This window comes from Ascaphus truei, chromosome 9, assembly GCF_040206685.1.
Source record: "Ascaphus truei isolate aAscTru1 chromosome 9, aAscTru1.hap1, whole genome shotgun sequence".
Lineage (NCBI taxonomy): Eukaryota > Metazoa > Chordata > Amphibia > Anura > Ascaphidae > Ascaphus > Ascaphus truei.
Window position 1 is genome coordinate 48,413,464 of NC_134491.1, and position 27,071 is coordinate 48,440,534.

Sequence of the window (27,071 nt, forward strand, 5' to 3'; positions counted from 1 at the left end):
ATGAAAGGTTCGGGTTTTAGCAGCAGCACCCCGGCCAGGAAACGCCTCCGCCAGGGGCCCCCCAGCTCCCCGCTGCTGTCCGAGAGCACCATCGCCCGCGTGAGGGCCTCGGAGGTCCCTGCAGAGGTCGGTGTCCCCCTCACTCCTCCTTGTGCTGATATGCAGGGGGCTTCAGGCAGCACAGGGGGCTTCACCTGTGGCCCCCAATCACTTGCGGCAGCTGCCCTCCAACCCTCCCCAGCGCAGAGGGGGCAGAGATGTTCCTGGCATGAATCGTAGCTTCTGCCCGCTCCTTAATAAACTCTGTGCTGATACATACAGTACTGCCCGCTCCTCTCCTGCGCTGATACATACAGTACTGCCCGCTCCTCTCCTGCGCTGATAAATACAGTACTGCCCGCTCCTCTCCTGCGCTGATACATACAGTACTGCCCGCTCCTCTCCTGCGCTGATACATACAGTACTGCCCGCTCCTCTCCTGCGCTGATAAATACAGTACTGCCCGCTCCTCTCCTGCGCTGATACATACAGTACTGCCCGCTCCTCTCCTGCGCTGATACATACAGTACTGCCCGCTCCTCTCCTGCGCTGATACAGTACTGCCCGCTCCTCTCCTGCACTGATACATACAGTACTGCCCGCTCCTCTCCTGCGCTGATACATACAGTACTGCCCGCTCCTCTCCTGCGCTGATACATACAGTACTGCCCGCTCCTCTCCTGCGCTGATACATACAGTACTGCCCGCTCCTCTCCTGCGCTGATACATACAGTACTGCCCGCTCATCTCCTGCGCTGATACATACAGTACTGCCCGCTCCTCTCCTGCGCTGATACATACAGTACTGCCCGCTCATCTCCTGCGCTGATACATACAGTACTGCCCGCTCCTCTCCTGCGCTGATACATACAGTACTGCCCGCTCCTCTCCTGCGCTGATGCATACAGTACTGCCCGCTCCTCTCCTGCGCTGATACATACAGTACTGCCCGCTCCTCTCCTGCACCGATACATACAGTACTGCCCGCTCCTCTCCTGCGCTGATAAATACAGTACTGCCCGCTCCTCTCCTGCGCTGATAAATACAGTACTGCTCGCTCCTCTCCTGCGCTGATAAATACAGTACTGCCCGCTCCTCTCCTGCGCTGATACATACAGTACTGCCCGCTCCTCTCCCGCGCTGATACATACAGTACTGCCCGCTCCTCTCCTGCGCTGATACATTCAGTACTGCCCGCTCCTCTCCCGCGCTGATACATACAGTACTGCCCGCTCCTCTCCCGCGCTGATACATACAGTACTGCCCGCTCCTCCCCCGCGCTGATACATACAGTACTGCCCGCTCCTCTCCCACGCTGATACATACAGTACTGCCCGCTCCTCTCCTGTGCTGATAAATACAGTACTGCCCGCTCCTCTCCTGCGGTGATACATACAGTACTGCCCGCTGCTCTCCTGCACTGATAAATACAGTACTGCTCGCTCCTCTCCTGCGCTGATAAATACAGTACTGCCCGCTCCTCTCCTGCGCTGATACATACAGTACTGCCCGCTCCTCTCCTGCGCTGATACATACAGTACTGCCCGCTCCTCTCCTGCGCTGATACATTCAGTACTGCCCGCTCCTCTCCCGCGCTGATACATACAGTACTGCCCGCTCCTCTCCCGCGCTGATACATACAGTACTGCCCGCTCCTCTCCCGCGCTGATACATACAGTACTGCCCGCTCCTCTCCCGCGCTGATACATACAGTACTGCCCGCTCCTCTCCTGCGCTGATACATACAGTGCTGCCGCTCCTCTCCTGCGTTGATACATACAGTACTGCCGCTCCTCTCCTGCGCTGATACATACAGTACTGCCTGCTCCTCTCCTGTGCTGATAAATACAGTACTGCCCGCTCCTCTCCCGCGCTGATACATACAGTACTGCCCGCTCCTCTCCTGCGCTGATACATACAGTACTGCCCGCTCCCCTCCTGCGCTGATACATACAGTACTGCCCGCTCCTCTCCTGCGCTGATACATTCAGTACTGCCCGCTCCTCTCCTGCGCTGATACATACAGCACTGCCCGCTCCTCTCCTACGCTGATACATACAGTACTGCCCGCTCCTCTCCTGCGCGGATACATTCAGTACTGCCCGCTCCTCTCCTGCGCTGATAAATACAGTACTGCCCGCTCCTCTCCTGCGCTGATACATACAGTACTGCCCGCTCCCCTCCTGCGCTGATACATACAGTACTGCCCGCTCCTCTCCTGCGCTGATACATACAGTACTGCCCGCTCCTCTCCCGCGCTGATAAATACAGTACTGCCCGCTCCTCTCCCGCGCTGATAAATACAGTACTGCCTGCTCCTCTCCTGCGCTGATACATTCAGTACTGCCTGCTCCTCTCCTGTGCTGATAAATACAGTTACAGTACTGCCCGCTCCTCTCCTGCGCTGATAAATACAGTACTGCCCGCTCCTCTCCTGCGCTGATAAATACAGTACTGCCCGCTCCTCTCCCGTGCTGATATATACAGTACTGCCCGCTCCTCTCCCACGCTGATACATACAGTACTGCCCGCTCCTCTCCCGCGCTGATACATACAGTACTGCCCGCTCCTCTCCCGCGCTGATACATACAGTACTGCCCGCTCCTCTCCTGCGCTGATACATACAGTACTGCCCGCTCCTCTCCTGTGCTGATATATACAGTACTGTCCGCTCCTCTCCTGCGCTGATATATACAGTACTGCCCTCTCCTGCGCTGATACATATAGTACTGCCCGCTCCTCTCCTGTGCTGATAAATACAGTACTGCCCGCTCCTCTCCTGCGCTGATAAATACAGTACTGCCCGCTCCCCTCCTGTGCTGATAAATACAGTACTGCCCGCTCCTCTCCTGCGCTGATAAATACAGTACTGCCCGCTCCTCTCCTGCGCTGATACATACAGTACTGCCCGCTCCTCTCCTGTGCTGATACAGTACTGCCCGCTCCTCTCCTGTGCTGATACAGTACTGCCCGCTCCTCTCCTGCGCTGATACATACAGTACTGCCCGCTCCTCTCCTGCGCTGATAAATACAGTACTGCCCGCTCCTCTCCTGCGCTGATACATACAGTACTGCCCGCTCCTCTCCTGCGCTGATAAATACAGTACTGCCCGCTCCTCTCCTGCGCTGATACATACAGTACTGCCCGCTCCTCTCCTGCGCTGATACATACAGTACTGCCCGCTCCTCTCCTGCGCTGATACATACAGTACTGCCCGCTCCTCTCCCGCGCTGATACATACAGTACTGCCCGCTCCTCTCCTGCGCTGATACATACAGTACTGCCCGCTCCTCTCCTGCGCTGATATATACAGTACTGCCCGCTCCTCTCCTGCGCTGATATATACAGTACTGCCCTCTCCTGCGCTGATACATACAGTACTGCCCGCTCCTCTCCTGTGCTGATAAATACAGTACTGCCCGCTCCTCTCCTGCGCTGATACATACAGTACTGCCCGCTCCACTCCCACGCTGATAAATACAGTACTGCCCGCTCCTCTCCCACGCTGATAAATACAGTACTGCCTGCTCCTCTCCTGTGCTGATAAATACAGTACTGCCCGCTCCTCTCCCACGCTGATAAATACAGTACTGCCGCTCCTCTCCTGCGCTGATAAATACAGTACTGCCGCTCCTCTCCTGAACTGATAAATACAGTACTGCCCGCTCCTCTCCTGCGCTGATAAATACAGTACTGCCCGCTCCTCTCCTGCGCTGATATATACAGTACTGCCCGCTCCTCTCCCACGCTGATACATACAGTACTGCCCGCTCCTCTCCCGCGCTGATACATACAGTACTGCCCGCTCCTCTCCCGCGCTGATACATACAGTACTGCCCGCTCCTCTCCCGCGCTGATACATACAGTACTGCCCGCTCCTCTCCTGCGCTGATACATACAGTACTGCCCGCTCCTCTCCTGCGCTGATATATACAGTACTGCCCGCTCCTCTCCTGCGCTGATATATACAGTACTGCCCTCTCCTGCGCTGATACATACAGTACTGCCCGCTCCTCTCCTGTGCTGATAAATACAGTACTGCCCGCTCCTCTCCTGCGCTGATAAATACAGTACTGCCCGCTCCCCTCCTGTGCTGATAAATACTGTACTGCCCGCTCCTCTCCTGCGCTGATACATACAGTGCTGCCCGCTCCTCTCCTGCGCTGATACATACAGCGCTGCCCGCTCCTCTCCTGCGCTGATACATACAGTACTGCCCGCTCCTCTCCTGCGCTGATAAATACAGTACTGCCCACTCCTCTCCTGCGCTGATACATACAGTACTGCCCGCTCCTCTCCTGCGCTGATACATACAGTACTGCCCGCTCCTCTCCTGCGCTGATAAATACAGTACTGCCCGCTCCTCTCCTGCGCTGATAAATACAGTACTGCCCGCTCCTCTCCTGCGCTGATAAATACAGTACTGCCCGCTCCTCTCCTGCGCTGATAAATACAGTACTGCCCGCTCCTCTCCTGCGCTGATACATACAGTACTGCCCGCTCCTCTCCTGCGCTGATACATACAGTACTGCTCGCTCCTCTCCTACGCTGATACATACAGTACTGCCCGTTCCTCTCCTACGCTGATACATACAGTACTGCCCGCTCCTCTCCTGCGCTGATACATACAGTACTGCCTGCTCCTCTCCTGCGCTGATAAATACAGTACTGCCGCTCCTCTCCTGCGCTGATACATACAGTACTGCCCGCTCCTCTCCTGCGCTGATACATACAGTACTGCCCGCTCCTCTCCTGCGCTGATAAATACAGTACTGCCCGCTCCTCTCCCGCGCTGATACATACAGTACTGCCCGCTCCTCTCCCGCGCTGATACATACAGTACTGCCCGCTCCTCTCCCGCGCTGATACATACAGTACTGCCCGCTCCTCTCCCGCGCTGATACATACAGTACTGCCCGCTCCTCTCCTGCGCTGATAAATACAGTACTGCCCGCTCCTCTCCTGCGCTGATACATACAGTACTGCCCGCTCCTCTCCTGCGCTGATAAATACAGTATTGCCCGCTCCTCTCCTGCGCTGATACATACAGTACTGCCCGCTCCTCTCCCGCGCTGATACATACAGTACTGCCCGCTCCTCTCCCGCGCTGATACATACAGTACTGCCCGCTCCTCTCCCGCGCTGATACATACAGTACTGCCCGCTCCTCTCCTGCGCTGATACATACAGTACTGCCCGCTCCTCTCCTGCGCTGATACATACAGTACTGCCCGCTCCTCTCCTGCGCTGATAAATACAGTACTGCCCGCTCCTCTCCTGCGCTGATACATACAGTACTGCCCGCTCCTCTCCTGCGCTGATAAATACAGTACTGCCCGCTCCTCTCCTGCGCTGATAAATACAGTACTGCCCGCTCCTCTCCTGCGCTGATACATACAGTACTGCCCGCTCCTCTCCTGCGCTGATACATACAGTACTGCCCGCTCCTCTCCTGCGCTGATAAATACAGTACTGCCCGCTCCTCTCCTGCGCTGATAAATACAGTACTGCCCGCTCCTCTCCTGCGCTGATACATACAGTACTGCCCGCTCCTCTCCTGCGCTGATACATACAGTACTGCCCGCTCCTCTCCTGCGCTGATACATACAGTACTGCCCGCTCCTCTCCTGTGCTGATACATACAGTACTGCCCGCTCCTCTCCTGCGCTGATAAATACAGTACTGCCCGCTACTCTCCCGCGCTGATAAATACAGTACTGCCCGCTCCTCTCCCGCGCTGATACATACAGTACTGCCCGCTCCTCTCCCGCGCTGATACATACAGTACTGCCCGCTCCTCTCCCGCGCTGATACATACAGTACTGCCCGCTCCTCTCCCGCGCTGATACATACAGTACTGCCGCTCCCCTCCTGCGCTGATAAATACAGTACTGCCCGCTCCTCTCCTGCGCTGATACATACAGTGCTGCCCGCTCCTCTCCTGCGCTGATACATACAGCGCTGCCCGCTCCTCTCCTGCGCTGATACATACAGTGCTGCCCGCTCCTCTCCTGCGCTGATAAATACAGTACTGCCCACTCCTCTCCTGCGCTGATACATACAGTACTGCCCGCTCCTCTCCTGCGCTGATACATACAGTACTGCCCGCTCCTCTCCTGCGCTGATAAATACAGTACTGCCCGCTCCTCTCCTGCGCTGATAAATACAGTACTGCCCGCTCCTCTCCTGCGCTGATAAATACAGTACTGCCCGCTCCTCTCCTGCGCTGATAAATACAGTACTGCCCGCTCCTCTCCTGCGCTGATAAATACAGTACTGCCCGCTCCTCTCCTGCGCTGATACATACAGTACTGCCCGCTCCTCTCCTACGCTGATACATACAGTACTGCCCGCTCCTCTCCTACGCTGATACATACAGTACTGCCCGCTCCTCTCCTGCGCTGATAAATACAGTACTGCCGCTCCTCTCCTGCGCTGATACATACAGTACTGCCCGCTCCTCTCCTGCGCTGATACATACAGTACTGCCCGCTCCTCTCCTGCGCTGATAAATACAGTACTGCCCGCTCCTCTCCCGCGCTGATACATACAGTACTGCCCACTCCTCTCCCGCGCTGATACATACAGTACTGCCCGCTCCTCTCCCGCGCTGATACATACAGTACTGCCCGCTCCTCTCCCGCGCTGATACATACAGTACTGCCCGCTCCTCTCCTGCGCTGATAAATACAGTACTGCCCGCTCCTCTCCTGCGCTGATACATACAGTACTGCCCGCTCCTCTCCTGCGCTGATAAATACAGTATTGCCCGCTCCTCTCCTGCGCTGATACATACAGTACTGCCCGCTCCTCTCCCGCGCTGATACATACAGTACTGCCCGCTCCTCTCCCGCGCTGATACATACAGTACTGCCCGCTCCTCTCCCGCGCTGATACATACAGTACTGCCCGCTCCTCTCCTGCGCTGATACATACAGTACTGCCCGCTCCTCTCCTGCGCTGATACATACAGTACTGCCCGCTCCTCTCCTGCGCTGATAAATACAGTACTGCCCGCTCCTCTCCTGCGCTGATACATACAGTACTGCCCGCTCCTCTCCTGCGCTGATAAATACAGTACTGCCCGCTCCTCTCCTGCGCTGATAAATACAGTACTGCCCGCTCCTCTCCTGCGCTGATACATACAGTACTGCCCGCTCCTCTCCTGCGCTGATACATACAGTACTGCCCGCTCCTCTCCTGCGCTGATAAATACAGTACTGCCCGCTCCTCTCCTGCGCTGATAAATACAGTACTGCCCGCTCCTCTCCTGCGCTGATACATACAGTACTGCCCGCTCCTCTCCTGCGCTGATACATACAGTACTGCCCGCTCCTCTCCTGTGCTGATACATACAGTACTGCCCGCTCCTCTCCTGCGCTGATAAATACAGTACTGCCCGCTACTCTCCTGCGCTGATAAATACAGTACTGCCCGCTACTCTCCCGCGCTGATACATACAGTACTGCCCGCTCCTCTCCCGCGCTGATACATACAGTACTGCCCGCTCCTCTCCCGCGCTGATACATACAGTACTGCCCGCTCCTCTCCCGCGCTGATACATACAGTACTGCCGCTCCCCTCCTGCGCTGATAAATACAGTACTGCCCGCTCCTCTCTTGCGCTGATATATACAGTACTGCCCGCTCCTCTCCTGCGCTGATAAATACAGTTCTGCCCGCTTCTCTCCTGTGCTGATAAATACAGTACTGCCCGCTCCTCTCCTGCGCTGATAAATACAGTACTGCCCGCTTCTCTCCTGTGCTGATAAATACAGTACTGCCCGCTCCTCTCCTGCGCTGATAAATACAGTACTGCCCGCTCCTCTCCTGCGCTGATACATACAGTACTGCCCGCTCCTCTCCTGCGCTGATAAATACAGTACTGCCCGCTCCTCTCCTGCGCTGATATATACAGTACTGCCCGCTCCCCTCCTGCGCTGATACATACAGTACTGCTCGCTCCTCTCCTGCGCTGATAAATGCAGTACTGCCCGCTTCTCTCCTGCGCTGATAAATGCAGTACTGCCCGCTTCTCTCCTGCGCTGATAAATACAGTACTGCCCGCTCCTCTCCTGCGCTGATAAATACAGCACTGCCCGCTCCTCTCCTGCGCTGATAAATACAGTACTGCCCGCTCCCCTCCTGCGCTGATATATACAGTACTGCCCGCTCCTCTCCTGCGCTGATACATACAGTACTGCCCGCTCCTCTCCTGCGCTGATACATACAGTACTGCCCGCTCCTCTCCTGCGCTGATAAATACAGTACTGCCCGCTCCTCTCCTGCGCTGATAAATACAGTACTGCCCGCTCCTCTCCTGCGCTGATAAATACAGTTCTGCCCGCTCCTCTCCTGCGCTGATACATACAGTACTGCCCGCTTCTCTCTTGCGCTGATAAATGCAGTACTGCCCGCTTCTCTCCTGCGCTGATAAATACAGTACTGCCCGCTCCTCTCCTGCGCTGATAAATACAGCACTGCCCGCTCCTCACCTGCGCTGATAAATACAGTACTGCCCGCTCCTCTCCTGCGCTGATACATACAGTACTGCCCGATCCTCTCCTGCGCTGATAAATACAGTACTGCCCGCTCCTCTCCTGCGCTGATACATACAGTACTGCCCGCTCCTCTCCCGCGCTAATACATACAGTACTGCCCGCTCCTCTCCTGCGCTGATACATACAGTACTGCCCGATCCTCTCCTGCGCTGATAAATACAGTACTGCCCGCTCCTCTCCCGCGCTAATACATACAGTACTGCCCGCTCCTCTCCTGCGCTGATACATACAGTACTGCCCGCTCCTCTCCTGCGCTGATACAGTACTGCCCGCTCCTCTCCTGCGCTGATACATACAGTACTGCCCGCTCCTCTCCTGCGCTGATACAGTACTGCCCGCTCCTCTCCCGTGCTGATACATACAGTACTGCCCGCTCCTCTCCTGCGCTGATACATACAGTACTGCCTGCTCCTCTCCTGCGCTGATACAGTACTGCCCGCTCCTCTCCTGCGCTGATACATACAGTACTGCCCGCTCCTCTCCTGCACTGATACGGTACTGCCCGCTCCTCTCCTGTGCTGATAAATACTGTACTGCCCGATCCTCTCCTGCGCTGATAAATACAGTACTGCCCGCTCCTCTCCTGCGCTGATACATACAGTACTGCCCGCTCCTCTCCTGCGCTGATACATACAGTACTGCCTGCTCCTCTCCTGCGCTGATACAGTACTGCCCGCTCCTCTCCTGCGCTGATACATACAGTACTGCCCGCTCCTCTCCTGCGCTGATACGGTACTGCCCGCTCCTCTCCTGTGCTGATAAATACTGTACTGCCCGATCCTCTCCTGCGCTGATAAATACAGTACTGCCCGCTCCTCTCCCGCGCTAATACATACAGTACTGCCCGCTCCTCTCCTGCGCTGATACATACAGTACTGCCCGCTCCTCTCCTGCGCTGATACAGTACTGCCCGCTCCTCTCCTGCGCTGATACATACAGTACTGCCCGCTCCTCTCCTGCGCTGATACAGTACTGCCTGCTCCTCTCCCGTGCTGATACATACAGTACTGCCCGCTCCTCTCCTGCGCTGATACATACAGTACTGCCTGCTCCTCTCCTGCGCTGATACAGTACTGCCCGCTCCTCTCCTGCGCTGATACATACAGTACTGCCCGCTCCTCTCCTGCGCTGATACATTCAGTACTGCCGCTCCCCTCCTGCGCTGATAAATACAGTACTGCCCGCTCCTCTCCTGCGCTGATATATACAGTACTGCCCGCTCCTCTCCTGCGCTGATACATACAGTACTGCCCGCTCCTCTCCTGCGCTGATACATACAGTACTGCCCGCTCCTCTCCTGCGCTGATACATACAGTACTGCCCGCTCCTCTCCTGCGCTGATAAATACAGTACTGCCCGCTCCTCTCCTGCGCTGATAAATACAGTACTGCCCGCTCCTCTCCTGCGCTGATAAATACAGTTCTGCCCGCTTCTCTCCTGTGCTGATAAATACAGTACTGCCCGCTCCTCTCCTGTGCTGATAAATACAGTACTGCCCGCTCCTCTCCTGCGCTGATACATACAGTACTGCCCGCTCCTCTCCTGCGCTGATAAATACAGTACTGCCCGCTCCTCTCCTGTGCTGATATATACAGTACTGCCCGCTCCCCTCCTGCGCTGATACATACAGTACTGCTCGCTCCTCTCCTGCACTGATAAATGCAGTACTGCCCGCTTCTCTCCTGCGCTGATAAATGCAGTACTGCTCGCTCCTCTCCTGCACTGATAAATGCAGTACTGCCCGCTTCTCTCCTGCGCTGATAAATACAGTACTGCCCGCTTCTCTCCTGCGCTGATAAATACAGTACTGCCCGCTCCTCTCCTGCGCTGATAAATACAGCACTGCCCGCTCCTCACCTGCGCTGATAAATACAGTACTGCCCGCTCCCCTCCTGCGCTGATATATACAGTACTGCCCGCTCCTCTCCTGCGCTGATACATACAGTACTGCCCGCTCCTCTCCTGCGCTGATACATACAGTACTGCCCGCTCCTCTCCTGCGCTGATAAATACAGTACTGCCCGCTCCTCTCCTGCGCTGATAAATGCAGTACTGCCCGCTCCTCTCCTGCGCTGATAAATGCAGTACTGCCCGCTTCTCTCCTGCGCTGATACATACAGTACTGCCCGCTCCTCTCCTGCGCTGATAAATACAGCACTGCCCGCTCCTCACCTGCGCTGATAAATACAGTACTGCCCGCTCCCCTCCTGCGCTGATATATACAGTACTGCCCGCTCCTCTCCTGCGCTGATACATACAGTACTGCCCGCTCCTCTCCTGTGCTTATACATACAGTACTGCCCGCTCCTCTCCTGCGCTGATACGGTACTGCCCGCTCTTCTCCTGTGCTGATAAATACAGTACTGCCCGATCCTCTCCTGCGCTGATAAATACAGTACTGCCCGCTCCTCTCCCGCGCTAATACATACAGTACTGCCCGCTCCTCTCCTGCGCTGATACATACAGTACTGCCCGCTCCTCTCCTGCGCTGATACAGTACTGCCCGCTCCTCTCCTGCGCTGATACATACAGTACTGCCCGCTCCTCTCCTGCGCTGATACAGTACTGCCCGCTCCTCTCCCGTGCTGATACATACAGTACTGCCCGCTCCTCTCCTGCGCTGATACAGTACTGCCCGCTCCTCTCCTGCGCTGATACATACAGTACTGCCCGCTCCTCTCCTGCGCTGATACGGTACTGCCCGCTCCTCTCCTGTGCTGATAAATACTGTACTGCCCGATCCTCTCCTGCGCTGATAAATACAGTACTGCCCGCTCCTCTCCCGCGCTAATACATACAGTACTGCCCGCTCCTCTCCTGTGCTGATAAATACTGTACTGCCCGATCCTCTCCTGCGCTGATAAATACAGTACTGCCCGCTCCTCTCCCGCGCTAATACATACAGTACTGCCCGCTCCTCTCCTGCGCTGATACATACAGTACTGCCCGCTCCTCTCCTGCGCTGATACAGTACTGCCCGCTCCTCTCCTGCGCTGATACATACAGTACTGCCCGCTCCTCTCCTGCGCTGATACAGTACTGCCCGCTCCTCTCCTGTGCTTATACATACAGTACTGCCCGCTCCTCTCCTGCGCTGATACGGTACTGCCCGCTCTTCTCCTGTGCTGATAAATACAGTACTGCCCGATCCTCTCCTGCGCTGATAAATACAGTACTGCCCGCTCCTCTCCCGCGCTAATACATACAGTACTGCCCGCTCCTCTCCTGCGCTGATACATACAGTACTGCCCGCTCCTCTCCTGCGCTGATACAGTACTGCCCGCTCCTCTCCTGCGCTGATACATACAGTACTGCCCGCTCCTCTCCTGCGCTGATACAGTACTGCCCGCTCCTCTCCCGTGCTGATACATACAGTACTGCCCGCTCCTCTCCTGCGCTGATACATACAGTACTGCCTGCTCCTCTCCTGCGCTGATACAGTACTGCCCGCTCCTCTCCTGCGCTGATACATACAGTACTGCCCGCTCCTCTCCTGCGCTGATACGGTACTGCCCGCTCCTCTCCTGTGCTGATAAATACTGTACTGCCCGATCCTCTCCTGCGCTGATAAATACAGTACTGCCCGCTCCTCTCCCGCGCTAATACATACAGTACTGCCCGCTCCTCTCCTGCGCTGATACATACAGTACTGCCCGCTCCTCTCCTGCGCTGATACAGTACTGCCCGCTCCTCTCCTGCGCTGATACATACAGTACTGCCCGCTCCTCTCCTGCGCTGATACAGTACTGCCCGCTCCTCTCCCGTGCTGATACATACAGTACTGCCCGCTCCTCTCCTGCGCTGATACATACAGTACTGCCTGCTCCTCTCCTGCGCTGATACAGTACTGCCCGCTCCTCTCCTGCGCTGATACATACAGTACTGCCCGCTCCTCTCCTGCGCTGATACATTCAGTACTGCCGCTCCCCTCCTGCGCTGATAAATACAGTACTGCCCGCTCCTCTCCTGCGCTGATATATACAGTACTGCCCGCTCCTCTCCTGCGCTGATAAATACAGTACTGCCCGCTCCTCTCCTGCGCTGATAAATACAGTACTGCCCGCTCCTCTCCTGCGCTGATAAATACAGTACTGCCCGCTCCTCTTCTGCGCTGATAAATACAGTACTGCCCGCTCCTCTCCTGCGCTGATACATACAGTACTGCCCGCTCCTCTCCTGCGCTGATAAATACAGTACTGCCCGCTCCTCTCCTGCGCTGATACATACAGTACTGCCCGCTCCTCTCCTGCGCTGATACATACAGTACTGCCCGCTCCCCTCCTGCGCTGGTACATACAGTACTGCCCGCTCCTCTCCTGCGCTGATAAATACAGTACTGCCCGCTCCTGTCCTGCGCTGATAAATACAGTACTGCCCGCTCCCCTCCTGCGCTGATAAATACAGTACTTCCCGCTCCTCTCCTGTGCTGATATATACAGTACTGCCCGCTCCCCTCCTGCGCTGATAAATACAGTACTTCCCGCTCCTCTCCTGTGCTGATATATACAGTACTGCCCGCTCCTCTCCTGCGCTGATATATACAGTACTGCCCGCTCCCCTCCTGCGCTGATAAATACAGTACTGCCCGCTCCTCTCCTGCGCTGATATATACAGTACTGCCCGCTCCTCTCCTGCGCTGATAAATACAGTACTGCCCGCTCCTCTCCTGCGCTGATAAATACAGTACTGCCCGCTCCTCTTCTGCGCTGATAAATACAGTACTGCCCGCTCCTCTCCTGCGCTGATACATACAGTACTGCCCGCTCCTCTCCTGCGCTGATAAATACAGTACTGCCCGCTCCTCTCCTGCGCTGATACATACAGTACTGCCCGCTCCTCTCCTGCGCTGATACATACAGTACTGCCCGCTCCCCTCCTGCGCTGGTACATACAGTACTGCCCGCTCCTCTCCTGCGCTGATAAATACAGTACTGCCCGCTCCTGTCCTGCGCTGATAAATACAGTACTGCCCGCTCCCCTCCTGCGCTGATAAATACAGTACTTCCCGCTCCTCTCCTGTGCTGATATATACAGTACTGCCCGCTCCTCTCCTGCGCTGATATATACAGTACTGCCCGCTCCCCTCCTGCGCTGATAAATACAGTACTGCCCGCTCCTGTCCTGCGCTGATAAATACAGTACTGCCCGCTCCCCTCCTGCGCTGATAAATACAGTACTTCCCGCTCCTCTCCTGTGCTGATATATACAGTACTGCCCGCTCCTCTCCTGCGCTGATATATACAGTACTGCCCGCTCCCCTCCTGCGCTGATAAATACAGTACTGCCCGCTCCTCTCCTGCGCTGATAAATACAGTACTGCCCGCTCCCCTCCTGCGCTGATAAATACAGTACTTCCCGCTCCTCTCCTGCGCTGATATATACAGTACTGCCCGCTCCTCTCCTGCGCTGATATATACAGTACTGCCCGCTCCCCTCCTGCGCTGATAAATACAGTACTGCCGCTCCTCTCCTGCGCTGATACATACAGTACTGCCCGCTCCTCTCATGTGCTGATACATACAGTACTGCCCGCTCCCCTCCTGCGCTGATACATACAGTACTGCCCGCTCCTCTCCTGCGCTGATATATACAGTACTGCCCGCTCCTCTCCTGCGCTGATAAATTCAGTACTGCCCGCTCCTCTCCTGCGCTGATACATACAGTACTGCCCGCTCCTCTTCTGTGCTGATACATACAGTACTGCCCGCTCCTCTCCTGCGCCGATACATACAGTACTGCCCGCTCCTCTCCTGCGCCGATACATACAGTACTGCCGCTCCTCTCCTGCGCTGATAAATACAGTACTGCCCGCTCCTCTCCTGCGCCGATACATACAGTACTGCCGCTCCTCTCCTGCGCTGATAAATACAGTACTTCCCGCTTATCTCCTGTGCTGATAAATACAGTACTGCCCGCTCCTCTCCTGTGCTGATAAATACAGTACTGCCCGCTCCTCACCTGCGCTGATAAATACAGTACTGCCCGCTCCTCTCCTGCGCTGATAAATACAGTACTGCCCGCTCCTCTCCTGCGCTGATAAATACAGTACTGCTCGCTCCTCTCCTGTGCTGATAAATACAGTACTGCCCGCTCCTCTCCTGCGCTGATACATACAGTACTGCCCGCTCCTCTCCTGCGCTGATAAATACAGTACTGCCCGCTCCTCTCCTGCGCTGATACAGTACTGCCCGCTCCTCTCCTGCGCTGATACAGTACTGCCCGCTCCTCTCCTGCGCTGATACAGTACTGCCCGCTCCTCTCCTGCGCTGATACATTCAGTACTGCCCGCTCCTCTCCTGCGCTGATACATACAGTACTGCTCGCTCCTCTCCTGCGCTGATACATACAGTATTGCCCGCTCCTCTCCTGCGCTGATACATACAGTACTGCCCGCTCCTCTCCTGCGCTGATACAGTACTGCCCGCTCCTCTCCTGTGCTGATACATTCAGTACTGCCCGCTCCTCTCCTGCGCTTATACATACAGTACTGCCCGCTCCTCTCCTGCGCTTATACATACAGTACTGCCCGCTCCTCTCCTACGCTGATACATACAGTACTGCCCGCTCCTCTCCTGCGCTGATACATACAGTACTGCTCGCTCCTCTCCTGCGCTGATACATACAGTACTGCCCGCTCCTCTCCTGCGCTGATAAATACAGTACTGCCCGCTCCTCTCCTGCGCTGATACATACAGTACTGCTCTTTCCTCTCCTGCGCTGATACATACAGTACTGCCCGCTCCTCTCCTGCGCTGATAAATACAGTACTGCCCGCTCCTCTCCTGCGCTGATAAATACAGTACTGCCCGCTCCTCTCCTGCGCTGATAAATACAGTACTGCCCGCTCCCCTCCTGCGCTGATATATACAGTACTGCCCGCTCCCCTCTTGCGCTGATAAATACAGTACTGCCCGCTCCTCTCCTGCGCTTATACATACAGTACTGCTCGCTCCTCTCCTGCGCTGATAAATACAGTACTGCCCGCTCCCCTCCTGTGCTGATAAATACAGTACTGCCCGCTCCTCTCCTGCGCTGATAAATACAGTACTGCCCGCTCCTCTCCTGCGCTGATAAATACAGTACTGCCCGCTCCTCTCCTGCGCTGATAAATACAGTACTGCCCGCTCCTCTCCTGCGCTGATAAATACAGTACTGCCCGCTCCTCTCCTGCGCTGATACATACAGCACTGCCCGCTCCTCTCCTGCGCTGATAAATACAGTACTGCCCGCTCCTCTCCTGTGCTGATACATACAGTACTGCCCGCTCCTCTCCTGTGCTGATAAATACAGTACTGCCCGCTCCTCTCCTGCGCTGATACATACAGCACTGCCCGCTCCTCTCCTGCGCTGATACATACAGCACTGCCCGCTCCTCTCCTGCGCTGATAAATACAGTACTGCCCGCTCCTCTCCTGTGCTGATACATACAGTACTGCCCGCTCCTCTCCTGCGCTGATAAATACAGTACTGCCCGCTCCTCTTCTGTGCTGATAAATACAGTACTGCCCGCTCCTCTCCTGTGCTGATACATACAGTACTGCTGTGTATCTGAGACACTGCCGACCCCTGGCAGGCCGGTCACCCAACCGCCACTTTCTCTTCTCCCAGACACCTCACGACTAGGAACGCTCCCCCTGTAATCGCCAGATTAATGGTACCCGCATCCTCGCCTACAGAGGAATGTGCCGGGTGCCGGCACCGCCGGTGACCGTCCCTTTGTACCCTGGCGAGTGAAACAAATGATCTTTCTTTGTAATATTTTCCCAATTCTCGGCTAATGACAACCGGTTGTGGTCAGGTTATACACACAGTGACACAACTGCAGCGTGTGCAGAACTCACATTATTATTCTTTCTTGTTGGCCTGTAATGTGAAATATAAACCAGTCCTGTAAATCACCTTCAGTGCGTCTGGTTTCCGTGTAAGTTCGGTCTTTGAAGCACTTCTCCATTGATACAGGAGTACATGCAACTTATCGCCCTGTGTCCGTGTAATGCAAGCGCGAGGATCTCCCGTCCTCCAGCGCACGCAGGGGTTAACATGACCGATTCGCCACTATGTAATTACAAATTATTTCAATGTTTCCCAACAGGACAAGGGTCAGAGTTCAGAGGTCATCCAACTGGCAGCTGGTGCCATACCGAAGGCCTCGCCGCCTCTGAAAAAGGCTGCGCTGATGCTGCCCCCCTATAGGAAGGAGGGAGGGGCAGGGGGGCAGGAGCCCCTCAAGGGGGTGAGCTGGAAGCCAAGATACCCAAGGAAACTGCGCTTTAGCAGCATGGGGTCTGGGGAAGAGACGCTGGGGGCAGGTAACTTGCACATATCCATACAAAAGGTGCCTGTGGCCTGCCCCCTCACAAAGCGGGCAGTGCCAACCTCCTCACACAGCGGGCAGTGCCAACCTCCTCACATAGTGGGCAGTGCAACCCCTTCACACAGCAGGCAGTGCCAACCCACCCCTCACGCACACACTGTGGGCAGTGCCAATCCCACACACAGCAGGCAGTGCCAACCCACCCCTCACACACAGCGGGCAGTGCCAACCCCCCTCACACACAGCGGACAGTGCCAACCCACCCCTCACACACAGCGGGCAGTGCCAACCCACCCCTCACACACAGCGGGCAGTGCCAACCCACCCCTCACACACAGCGGGCAGTGCCAACTCACCCCTCACACACAGCGGACAGTGCCAACTCACCCCTCTCACACAGCGGGCAGTACCAACTCACCCCTCACACACAGCGGGCAGTGCCAACCCACCCCTCATACACAGCGGGCAGTGCCAACCCACCCCTCACACACAGCGGGCAGTGCCAACCCACCCCTCACACACAGCGGGCAGTGCCATCCCACCCCTCACATACACAGCAGGCAGTGCCATCCCGCCCCTCACATACACAGCAGGCAGTGCCATCCCGCCCCTCACACAGCGGGCAGTGCCATCCCGCCCCTCACATACACAGCAGGCAGTGCCATCCCGCCCCTCACATACACAGCAGGCAGTGCCATCCCGCCCCTCACACACAGCGGGCAGTGCCATCCCGCCCCTCACACACAGCGGGCAGTGCCATCCTGCCCCTCACACACAGCGGGCAGTGCCATCCCGCCCCTCACACACAGCGGGCAGTGCCAACCCCCTCACACACAGCGGGCAGTGCCAACCCCCTCACACACAGCGGGCAGTGCCAACCCCCTCACACACAGCGGGCAGTGCCAACCCCCTCACACACAGCGGGCAGTGCCAACACCCTCACACACAGCGGGCAGTACCAACCCTCACACACAGCGGGCAGTGCCAACCCAACCCTCACACACAGCGGGCAGTGCCAACCCACCCCTCACACACAGCGGGCAGTGCCAACCCACCCCTCACACACAGCGGGCAGTGCCAACCCACCCCTAACACACAGCGGGCAGTGCCATCCCGCCCCTCACATACACAGCAGGCAGTGCCATCCCGCCCCTCACATACACAGCAGGCAGTGCCATCCCGCCCCTCACACACAGCAGGCAGTGCCATCCCGCCCCTCACATACACAGCAGGCAGTGCCATCCCGCCCCTCACATACACAGCAGGCAGTGCCATCCCGCCCCTCACACACAGCAGGCAGTGCCATCCCGCCCCTCACATACACAGCAGGCAGTGCCAACCCCCTCACACACAGCGGGCAGTGCCAACCCTCACACATAGTGGGCAGTGCCATCCCGCCCCTCACACACTCACTCTGGGCAGTGCCAGCCCATCACTCACAGTGGGCAGTGCCAACCCTCCCACTCACACTAGGCAGTGCCAACCCTCCCTCTCTCACATGCACTTGGCAGTGCCACGCCGCCCCCTTGCATGCGCACTGAGCAGTGCCGGGCTGGCCCCCCTCTCTCTCGCACGCGCACTGAGCAGTGCCACGCTGCCCCCCCTCTCCCATGTACGCGCACTGGGCAGTGCCACGCCCTACCCCCTCTCTCTCGCACGCGCACTGGGCAGTGCCACGCCTCCCCCCTCTCCCACGCACGTGCACTGGGCAGTGCCACGCCGCCCCCCCCCTCTCTCTCACACGCGCACTGGGCAGTGCCACGCCGCCCCCCCCTCTCGCACGCGCACTGGGCAGTGCCACGCCCTCCCCCCTCTCCCACGCACGCGCACTGGGCAGTGCCACGCCCTCCCCCCTCTCCCACGCACGCGCACTGGGCAGTGCCACGCCCTCCCCCCTCTCTCTCGCACGCGCACTGGGCAGTGCCACGCCCTCCCCCCTCTCCCTCGCACGCGCACTGGGCAGTGCCACGCCCTCCCCCCTCTCCCACGCACGCGCACTGGGCAGTGCCACGCCCTCCCCTCTCCCACGCACGCGCACTGGGCAGTGCCACGCCCTCCCCCCTCTCCCACGCACGCGCACTGGGCAGTGCCACGCCCTCCCCCCTCTCTCTCGCACGCGCACTGGGCAGTGCCACGCCCTCCCCCCTCTCCCACGCACGCGCACTGGGCAGTGCCACGCCCTCCCCCCTCTCCCACGCACGCGCACTGGGCAGTGCCACGCCCTCCCCCCTCTCTCTCGCACGCGCACTGGGCAGTGCCATGCCCTCCCCCCTCTCCCACGCACGCGCACTGGGCAGTGCCACGCCCTCCCCCCTCTCCCACGCACGCGCACTGGGCAGTGCCACTCCCTCCCCCCTCTCTCTCGCACGCGCACTGGGCAGTGCCACGCCCTCCCCCCTCTCCCACGCACGCGCACTGGGCAGTGCCACGCCCTCCCCCCTCTCCCACGCACGCGCACTGGGCAGTGCCACGCCCTCCCCCTCTCTCTCGCACGCGCACTGGGCAGTGCCACGCCCTCCCCCCTCTCCCACGCACGCGCACTGGGCAGTGCCACGCCGCCCCCCCTCTCTCTCGCACGCGCACTGGGCAGTGCCACGCCCTCCCCCCTCTCTCTCGCACGCGCACTGGGCAGTGCCACGCCTCCCCACTCTCCCACGCACGCGCACTGGGCAGTGCCACGCCCTCCCCCCTCTCTCTCGCACGCGCACTGGGCAGTGCCACGCCCTCCCCCTCTCTCTCGCACGCGCACTGGGCAGTGCCACGCCTCCCCACTCTCCCACGCACGCGCACTGGGCAGTGCCACGCCCTCCCCCCTCTCTCTCGCACGTGCACTGGGCAGTGCCACGCCCCCCCCTCTCTCTCGCACGCGCACTGGGCAGTGCCACGCCACCCCCCCCCTCTCTCTCGCACGCGCACTGGGCAGTGCCACGCCACCCCCCCTCTCTCTCGCACGCGCACTGGGCAGTGCCACGCCACCCCCCCTCTCTCTCGCACGCGCACTGGGCAGTGCCACGCCCTCCCCCCTCTCCCTCGCACGCGCACTGGGCAGTGCCACGCCCTCCCCCCTCTCTCTCGCACGCGCACTGGGCAGTGCCACGCCCTCCCCCCTCTCCCACGCACGCGCACTGGGCAGTGCCACGCCCTCCCCCCTCTCCCACGCACTGGGCAGTGCCACGCCCTCCCCCCTCTCTCTCGCACGCGCACTGGGCAGTGCCACGCCTCCCCCCTCTCTCTCGCACGCGCACTGGGCAGTGCCACGCCCTCCCCCCTCTCCCACGCACGCGCACTGGGCAGTGCCACGCCCTCCCCCCTCTCTCTCGCACGCGCACTGGGCAGTGCCACGCCCCCCCTCTCTCTCGCACGCGCACTGGGCAGTGCCACGCCCTCCCCCCTCTCTCTCGCACGCGCACTGGGCAGTGCCACGCCTCCCCCCTCTCTCTCGCACGCGCACTGGGCAGTGCCACGCCCCCCCCTCTCTCTCGCACGCGCACTGGGCAGTGCCACGCCCTCCCCCCTCTCTCTCGCACGCGCACTGGGCAGTGCCACGCCCTCCCCCCTCTCTCTCGCACGCGCACTGGGCAGTGCCACGCCCTCCCCCCTCTCTCTCGCACGCGCACTGGGCAGTGCCACGCCCTCCCCCCTCTCTCTCTCGCACGCGCACTGGGCAGTGCCACGCCCCCCCCTCTCTCTCGCACGCGCACTGGGCAGTGCCACGCCTCCCCCCTCTCCCACGCACGCGCACTGGGCAGTGCCACGCCCTCCCCCCTCTCTCTCGCACGTGCACTGGGCAGTGCCACGCCCCCCCCTCTCTCTCGCACGCACACTGGGCAGTGCCACGCCTCCCCCCTCTCCCACGCACGCGCACTGGGCAGTGCCACGCCCTCCCCCCTCTCTCTCGCACGTGCACTGGGCAGTGCCACGCCCTCCCCCCTCTCTCTCGCACGCGCACTGGGCAGTGCCACGCCACCCCCCCTCTCTCTCGCACGCGCACTGGGCAGTGCCACGCCCTCCCCCCTCTCTCTCGCACGCGCACTGGGCAGTGCCACGCCTCCCCCCTCTCTCTCGCACGCGCACTGGGCAGTGCCACGCCCTCCCCCCTCTCCCACGCACGCGCACTGGGCAGTGCCACGCCCTCCCCCCTCTCTCTCGCACGCGCACTGGGCAGTGCCACGCCCTCCCCCCTCTCTCTCGCACGCGCACTGGGCAGTGCCACGCCCTCCCCCCTCTCTCTCGCATGTGCACTGGGCAGTGCCACGCCCTCCCCCCTCTCTCTCGCATGCGCACTGGGCAGTGCCACGCCTCCCCCCTCTCTCTCGCACGTGCACTGGGCAGTGCCACGCCCTCCCCCCTCTCCCACGCACGCGCACTGGGCAGTGCCACGCCCTCCCCCCTCTCTCTCGCACGCTCAATGGGCAGTGCCACGCCGCCCCCCCCTCTCGCACGCGCACTGGGCAGTGCCACGCCCTCCCCCCTCTCTCTCTCGCACGTGCACTGGGCAGTGCCACGCCCTCCCCCCTCTCTGTCGCACGCGCACTGGGCAGTGCCACGCCCTCCCCCCTCTCTCTCGCACGCGCACTGGGCAGTGCCACGCCTCCCCCCTCTCTCTCGCACGTGCACTGGGCAGTGCCACGCCCCCCCCCTCTCTCTCGCACGCGCACTGGGCAGTGCCACGCCCTCCCCCCTCTCTCTCGCACGCGCACTGGGCAGTGCCACGCCCTCCCCCCTCTCTCTCGCACGCGCACTGGGCAGTGCCACGCCCTCCCCCCTCTCTCGCACGTGCACTGGGCAGTGCCACGCCCTCCCCCCTCTCTGTCGCACGCGCACTGGGCAGTGCCACGCCCTCCCCCCTCTCTCTCGCACGCGCACTGGGAAGTGCCACGCCCTCCCCCCTCTCTCTCGCACGCGCACTGGGCAGTGCCACGCCTCCCCCCTCTCTCTCGCATGCGCACTGGGCAGTGCCACGCCTCCCCCCTCTCTCTCGCACGCGCACTGGGCAGTGCCATGCCTCCCCCCTCTCGCATGCGCACTGGGCAGTGCCACGCCTCCCCCCTCTCTCTCGCACGCGCACTGGGCAGTGCCACGCCTCCCCTCTCTCTCGCACGCGCACTGGGCAGTGCCACGCCTCCCCCCTCTCTCTCGCACGCGCACTGGGCAGTGCCACGCCCTCCCCCCTCTCTCTCGCACGCGCACTGGGCAGTGCCACGCCTCCCCTCTCTCTCGCACGCGCACTGGGCAGTGCCACGCCGCCCCCCCCTCTCGCACGCGCACTGGGCAGTGCCACGCCTCCCCTCATGCTTGGTGTGTTCTCCCTCCTCAGTGTGCCCCTCCGCACGGTGGTGTCACAGCGCCTGCCTTTGTGACCCCGAGACAGCCATCCTGATTGGTGGAGAAGGAGCGAATCAGCATCCTTGTCAGGACTCGCTCTGGAAGATGGAACTAGGTACCAGAAGTTATTCTTTATAATAATGTAGCCCTGGCAGTGTACACAGAGCTGTCATTCTGTCCATAGACACAGCGATATGGACTAGATTGCTTAGGGTCACTTACAGCCAGCAAAGGGCTAAACTGAGATGTCCAACTTCAAAGACCAGTCCTGTAACCCCCTCTTCCTCTCATACCGTGCTGCCCTCAGACAGTGACTTCTGGTTCCCAATGGATGACCTGTGCTCGGGTCCCGCCCCTCAGAGCTCCCGGGGTCACACCGCGACCTTCGACCCTGAGACCAAGAGAGTCTACGTGTACGGAGGGATGAGGGAGGGCCGCAGGTTTAGCAGTGTCTACGTGCTGGACACACTGGACTGGAAGTGGACGCTGGTGTCTGTGAGTGCTGTTGACCGCTGTCTGTGTGACGTATGACCAATCCATGATCTGTATGTGGGTCACATTTAAGATGGCTGCCGCTGCATGTTTTCTGCCCATATGTTAGAGGGACGCTGTGTATGTGGGGTGCCTGTACACAGAGCAGTCAGTACAGACACGGGGTGATGCAGTGTCGCCCCCCTCTTCCTGCAGGCGGTGGGGAAGGTGCCCACCTTGTCTTACCACAGCGCCACCATGTACCAGCGGGAGCTGTATGTGTTTGGGGGGCTGTGCCCCTTGCCTGGCAGTGAGACCGGCTCCTGTAGTAACTCGCTTTATATCTTCAACCCCGAATACAAGATCTGGTACCAGCCCATCGTGGAGGGAGAGAAGCCCCTGCCCAGGTTTGGGTGAGAAACCCCTTCACCCCAACTTCATCTGGTGATGGGGACCCCGAGAGGGCACAGGGTCACCTGCACATTACTGGGGACCCCGAGGGGAGCGCAGGGTCACCTGCACATTACTGGGGATCCCGAGGGGAGCGCAGGGTCACCTGCACATTACTGGGGACCCCGAGGGGAGCGCAGGGTCACCTGCACATTACTGGGGACCCCGAGAGGGGCGCTGTGTCACCTGCACATTACTGGGGACCCCGAGGGGAGCGCAGGGTCACCTGCACATTACTGGGGACCCGAGGGGGCGCTGTGTCACCTGCACATTACTGGGGACCCGAGGGGGCGCTGTGTCACCTGCACATTACTGGGGACCCGAGGGGGCGCTGTGTCACCTGCACATTACTGGGGACCCGAGGGGGCGCTGTGTCACCTGCACATTACTGGGGATTCCAAGGGGGCGCAGGTTCACCTGCACATTACTGGGGACCCGAGAGGGGGCGCAGGGTCACCTGCACATTACTGGGGACCCGAGAGGGGCGCAGGGTCACCTGCACATTACTGGGGACCCGAGAGGGGGCGCAGGGTCACCTGCACATTACTGGGGATTCCAAGGGGGCGCAGGGTCACCTGCACATTACTGGGGACCCCGAGAGGGGCGCAGGGTCACCTGCACATTACTGGGGACCCCGAGAGGGGTGCAGGGTCACCTGCACATTACTGGGGACCCCGAGGGGGTGCAGGGTCACCTGCACATTACTGGGGGGCACAGGGTCACCTGCACATTACTGGGGGGCACAGGGTCACCTGCACAGCGCTGGCACAGGGTCAGTAAGTAACATGCTTATTAACCTCCAATTTGAAAAAATCTATATTGTAGCCACTGTCACTCATTCATTTTTATTTTCACATTCTTCCCCACCCCCCAATCTTTACCTCCTGCTCCCCACTTGCTTTATCTTGCCCCATTCTCCCCCCCCCCCCCCCCTGCAGTCACACGGCCACTTTGCTGGGGAATCGTGTTGCGATATTTGGTGGACGCCGGTCGCCCACTCCAGTTTATCTCAATGACCTGCACTTCCTGGACCTGGGTGAGTGGGAGAGCAGCCCCCGCCATCCCCCCCTCCCATCCCATACACAGCTCCCCCCCCATCCCATACACAGCTCCCCCCCCATCCCATACACAGCTCCCCCCCCATCCCATACACAGCCCCCCCCATCCCATACACAGCCCCCCATCTCATACACCGCTCCCCCCCCATCCCATACACCGCTCCCCCCCATCCCATACACCGCTCCCCCATCCCATACACCGCTCCCCCCCATCCCATACACTGCTCCCCCCCATCCCATACACCGCTCCCCCCCATCCCATACACCGCTCCCCCCCATACCATACAGCACTCCCCCCCCATCCCATACAGCACTCCCCCCCCATCCCATACAGCACTCCCCCCCATCCCATACAGCACTCCCCCCCCATCCCATACAGCGCTCCCCCCATCCTATACAGCGCTCCCCCCATCCTATACAGCGCTCCCCCCCATCCTATACAGCGCTCCCCCCCATCCTATACAGCGCTCCCCCCCATCCCATACAGCGCTCCCCCCCATCCCATACAGCGCTCCCCCCCATCCCATACAGCGCTCCCCCCCATCCCATACAGCGCTCCCCCCCATCCCATACAGCGCTCCCCCCCATCCCATACACAGCCCCCATCCCATACACAGCCCCCATCCCATACACAGTTCCCCCCCATCCCATACACCGCTCCCCCCCATGCCATGCACAGCCCCCGATCCCATACACAGCTCCCCCCCATCCCATACACAGCTCCCCCCATCCCATACACAGCTCCCCTCCCTTCATATACAGCTCCCACAATCAGTATACAGCTACTGCAGAGGGGCTAATGGCAGGGGGGCATACACAGGAGTGCGAGCCTGGTCATATTGTGGGGAGGGGGGGACACGGCCGGCGTGGGACAGAATAATCCTAATCACGGACTCGTCCCTGCAGGTTACATGGAGTATATGTCTGTGCCTGTGCCAGCCGGATCCGAGACACCGTCCCCCCGCTGGTAATTCTGCACCCTCCCCCCCCCCCGTTCTGGTAATACTGCACCCCCCCCCTCTCCATGCTGGTAATACTGCACCCCCCTCTCCATGCTGGGTAATACTACACCCCCCCCTCTCCATGCTGGGTAATACTGCACCCCCCCCTCTCCATGCTGGGTAATACTGCACCCCCCCCCTCTCCATGCTGGGTAATACTGCCCCCCCTCTCCATGCTGGGTAATACTGCATCCCCCCCTCCCCTCTCCATGCTGGGTAATACTGCACCCCCCCTCTCCATGCTGGTAATACTGCACCCCCTCTCCATGCTGGGTAATACTGCACCCCCCCTCTCCATGCTGGTAATACTGCACCCCCCCCCCTCTCCATGCTGGTAATACTGCACCCCCCCCTCCTCCATGCTGGTAATACTGCACCCCCCTCTCCATGCTGGGTAATACTGCACCCCCCCTCTCCATGCTGGGTAATACTGCACCCCCCCCTCTCCATGCTGGGTAATACTGCACCCCCCCCTCTCCATGCTGGGTAATACTGCCCCCCCTCTCCATGCTGGGTAATACTGCACCCCCCCCTCCCCTCTCCATGCTGGGTAATACTGCACCCCCCCTCTCCATGCTGGTAATACTGCACCCCCTCTCCATGCTGGGTAATACTGCACCCCCCCTCTCCATGCTGGTAATACTGCACCCCCCCCCCTCTCCATGCTGGTAATACTGCACCCCCCCCTCCTCCATGCTGGTAATACTGCACCCCCCTCCCCTCTCCATGCTGGTAATACTGCACCCCCCTCCCCTCTCCATGCTGGTAATACTGCACCCCCCTCCTCTCCATGCTAGGTAATAATGCACCCCCCCTCTCCATGCTGGTAATACTGCACCCCCTCTCCATGCTGGGTAATACTGCACCCCCCCTCTCCATGCTGGTAATACTGCACCCCCCCCCCCTCTCCATGCTGGTAATACTGCACCCCCCCCTCCTCCATGCTGGTAATACTGCACCCCCCTCCCCTCTCCATGCTGGTAATACTGCACCCCCCTCCCCTCTCCATGCTGGTAATACTGCACCCCCCTCCTCTCCATGCTAGGTAATAATGCACCCCCCCTCCTGCATGCTGGTAATACTGCACCCCCCCTCCTCCATACTGGTAATACTGCACCCCCCTCCATGCTGGGTAATACTGCACCCCCCCTCCCCTCTCCATGCTAGTAATACTGCACCCCCCCCCCCCTCCATGCTGGTAATACTGCACCCCACCTCTCCAGCTCACTTGTGCCAAGACAGTGGGCAATTGTATCTTATCCAGGCTCTCTCTCTCTCGCCCCAGTTCCCACGCGGCAATGGCGGTGTCTGATCACAAGCTGCTCATACACGGGGGCTGCACTTCACTGGGGTCTCTAAGAGACGCCTTCATCTTTAATGTGGGTGAGTGGAGCAATGGGACAGGACAGGACTGTGCAGGGAGTGTGACCTGTGCAGGGAGTGTGACCTGTGCAGGGAGTGTGACCTGTGCAGGGAGTGTGACCTGTGCAGGGAGTGTGACCTGTGCAGGGAGTGTGACCTGTGCAGGGAGTGTGACCTGTGCAGGGAGTGTGACACGTATAATGTAGGACAGGACCCTGTGCAGGGAGTGTGACACGTATAATGTAGGACAGGACTCTGTGCAGGGAGTGTGACCTGTGCAGGGAGTGTGACCTGTGCAGGGAGTGTGACATGTATAATGTAGGACAGGACTCTGTGCAGGGAGTGTGACATGTATAATGTAGGACAGGACCCTGTGCAGGGAGTGTGACATGTATAATGTAGGACAGGACCCTGTGCAGGGAGTGTGACATGTATAATGTAGGACAGGACTCTGTGCAGGGAGTGTGACCTGTGCAGGGAGTGTGACATG

General features: G+C 59.6%; 1 protein-coding gene across 1 annotated transcript in view; it reads left to right on the forward strand.

The window, feature by feature from the left end:
- The window catches only part of LOC142502281 (uncharacterized), a 28,879-nt gene continuing 1,808 nt past the window's right edge, over nucleotides 1-27,071 (forward strand). The window contains exons 1-8 of the mRNA XM_075613109.1: nucleotides 1-126; nucleotides 16,693-16,909; nucleotides 22,232-22,354; nucleotides 22,547-22,734; nucleotides 22,927-23,123; nucleotides 24,099-24,196; nucleotides 25,125-25,185; nucleotides 26,505-26,602. Of these exons, the coding sequence (XP_075469224.1) occupies nucleotides 1-126; nucleotides 16,693-16,909; nucleotides 22,232-22,354; nucleotides 22,547-22,734; nucleotides 22,927-23,123; nucleotides 24,099-24,196; nucleotides 25,125-25,185; nucleotides 26,505-26,602 (1,108 nt within the window). The remainder of the gene's footprint in view (nucleotides 127-16,692; nucleotides 16,910-22,231; nucleotides 22,355-22,546; nucleotides 22,735-22,926; nucleotides 23,124-24,098; nucleotides 24,197-25,124; nucleotides 25,186-26,504; nucleotides 26,603-27,071) is intronic.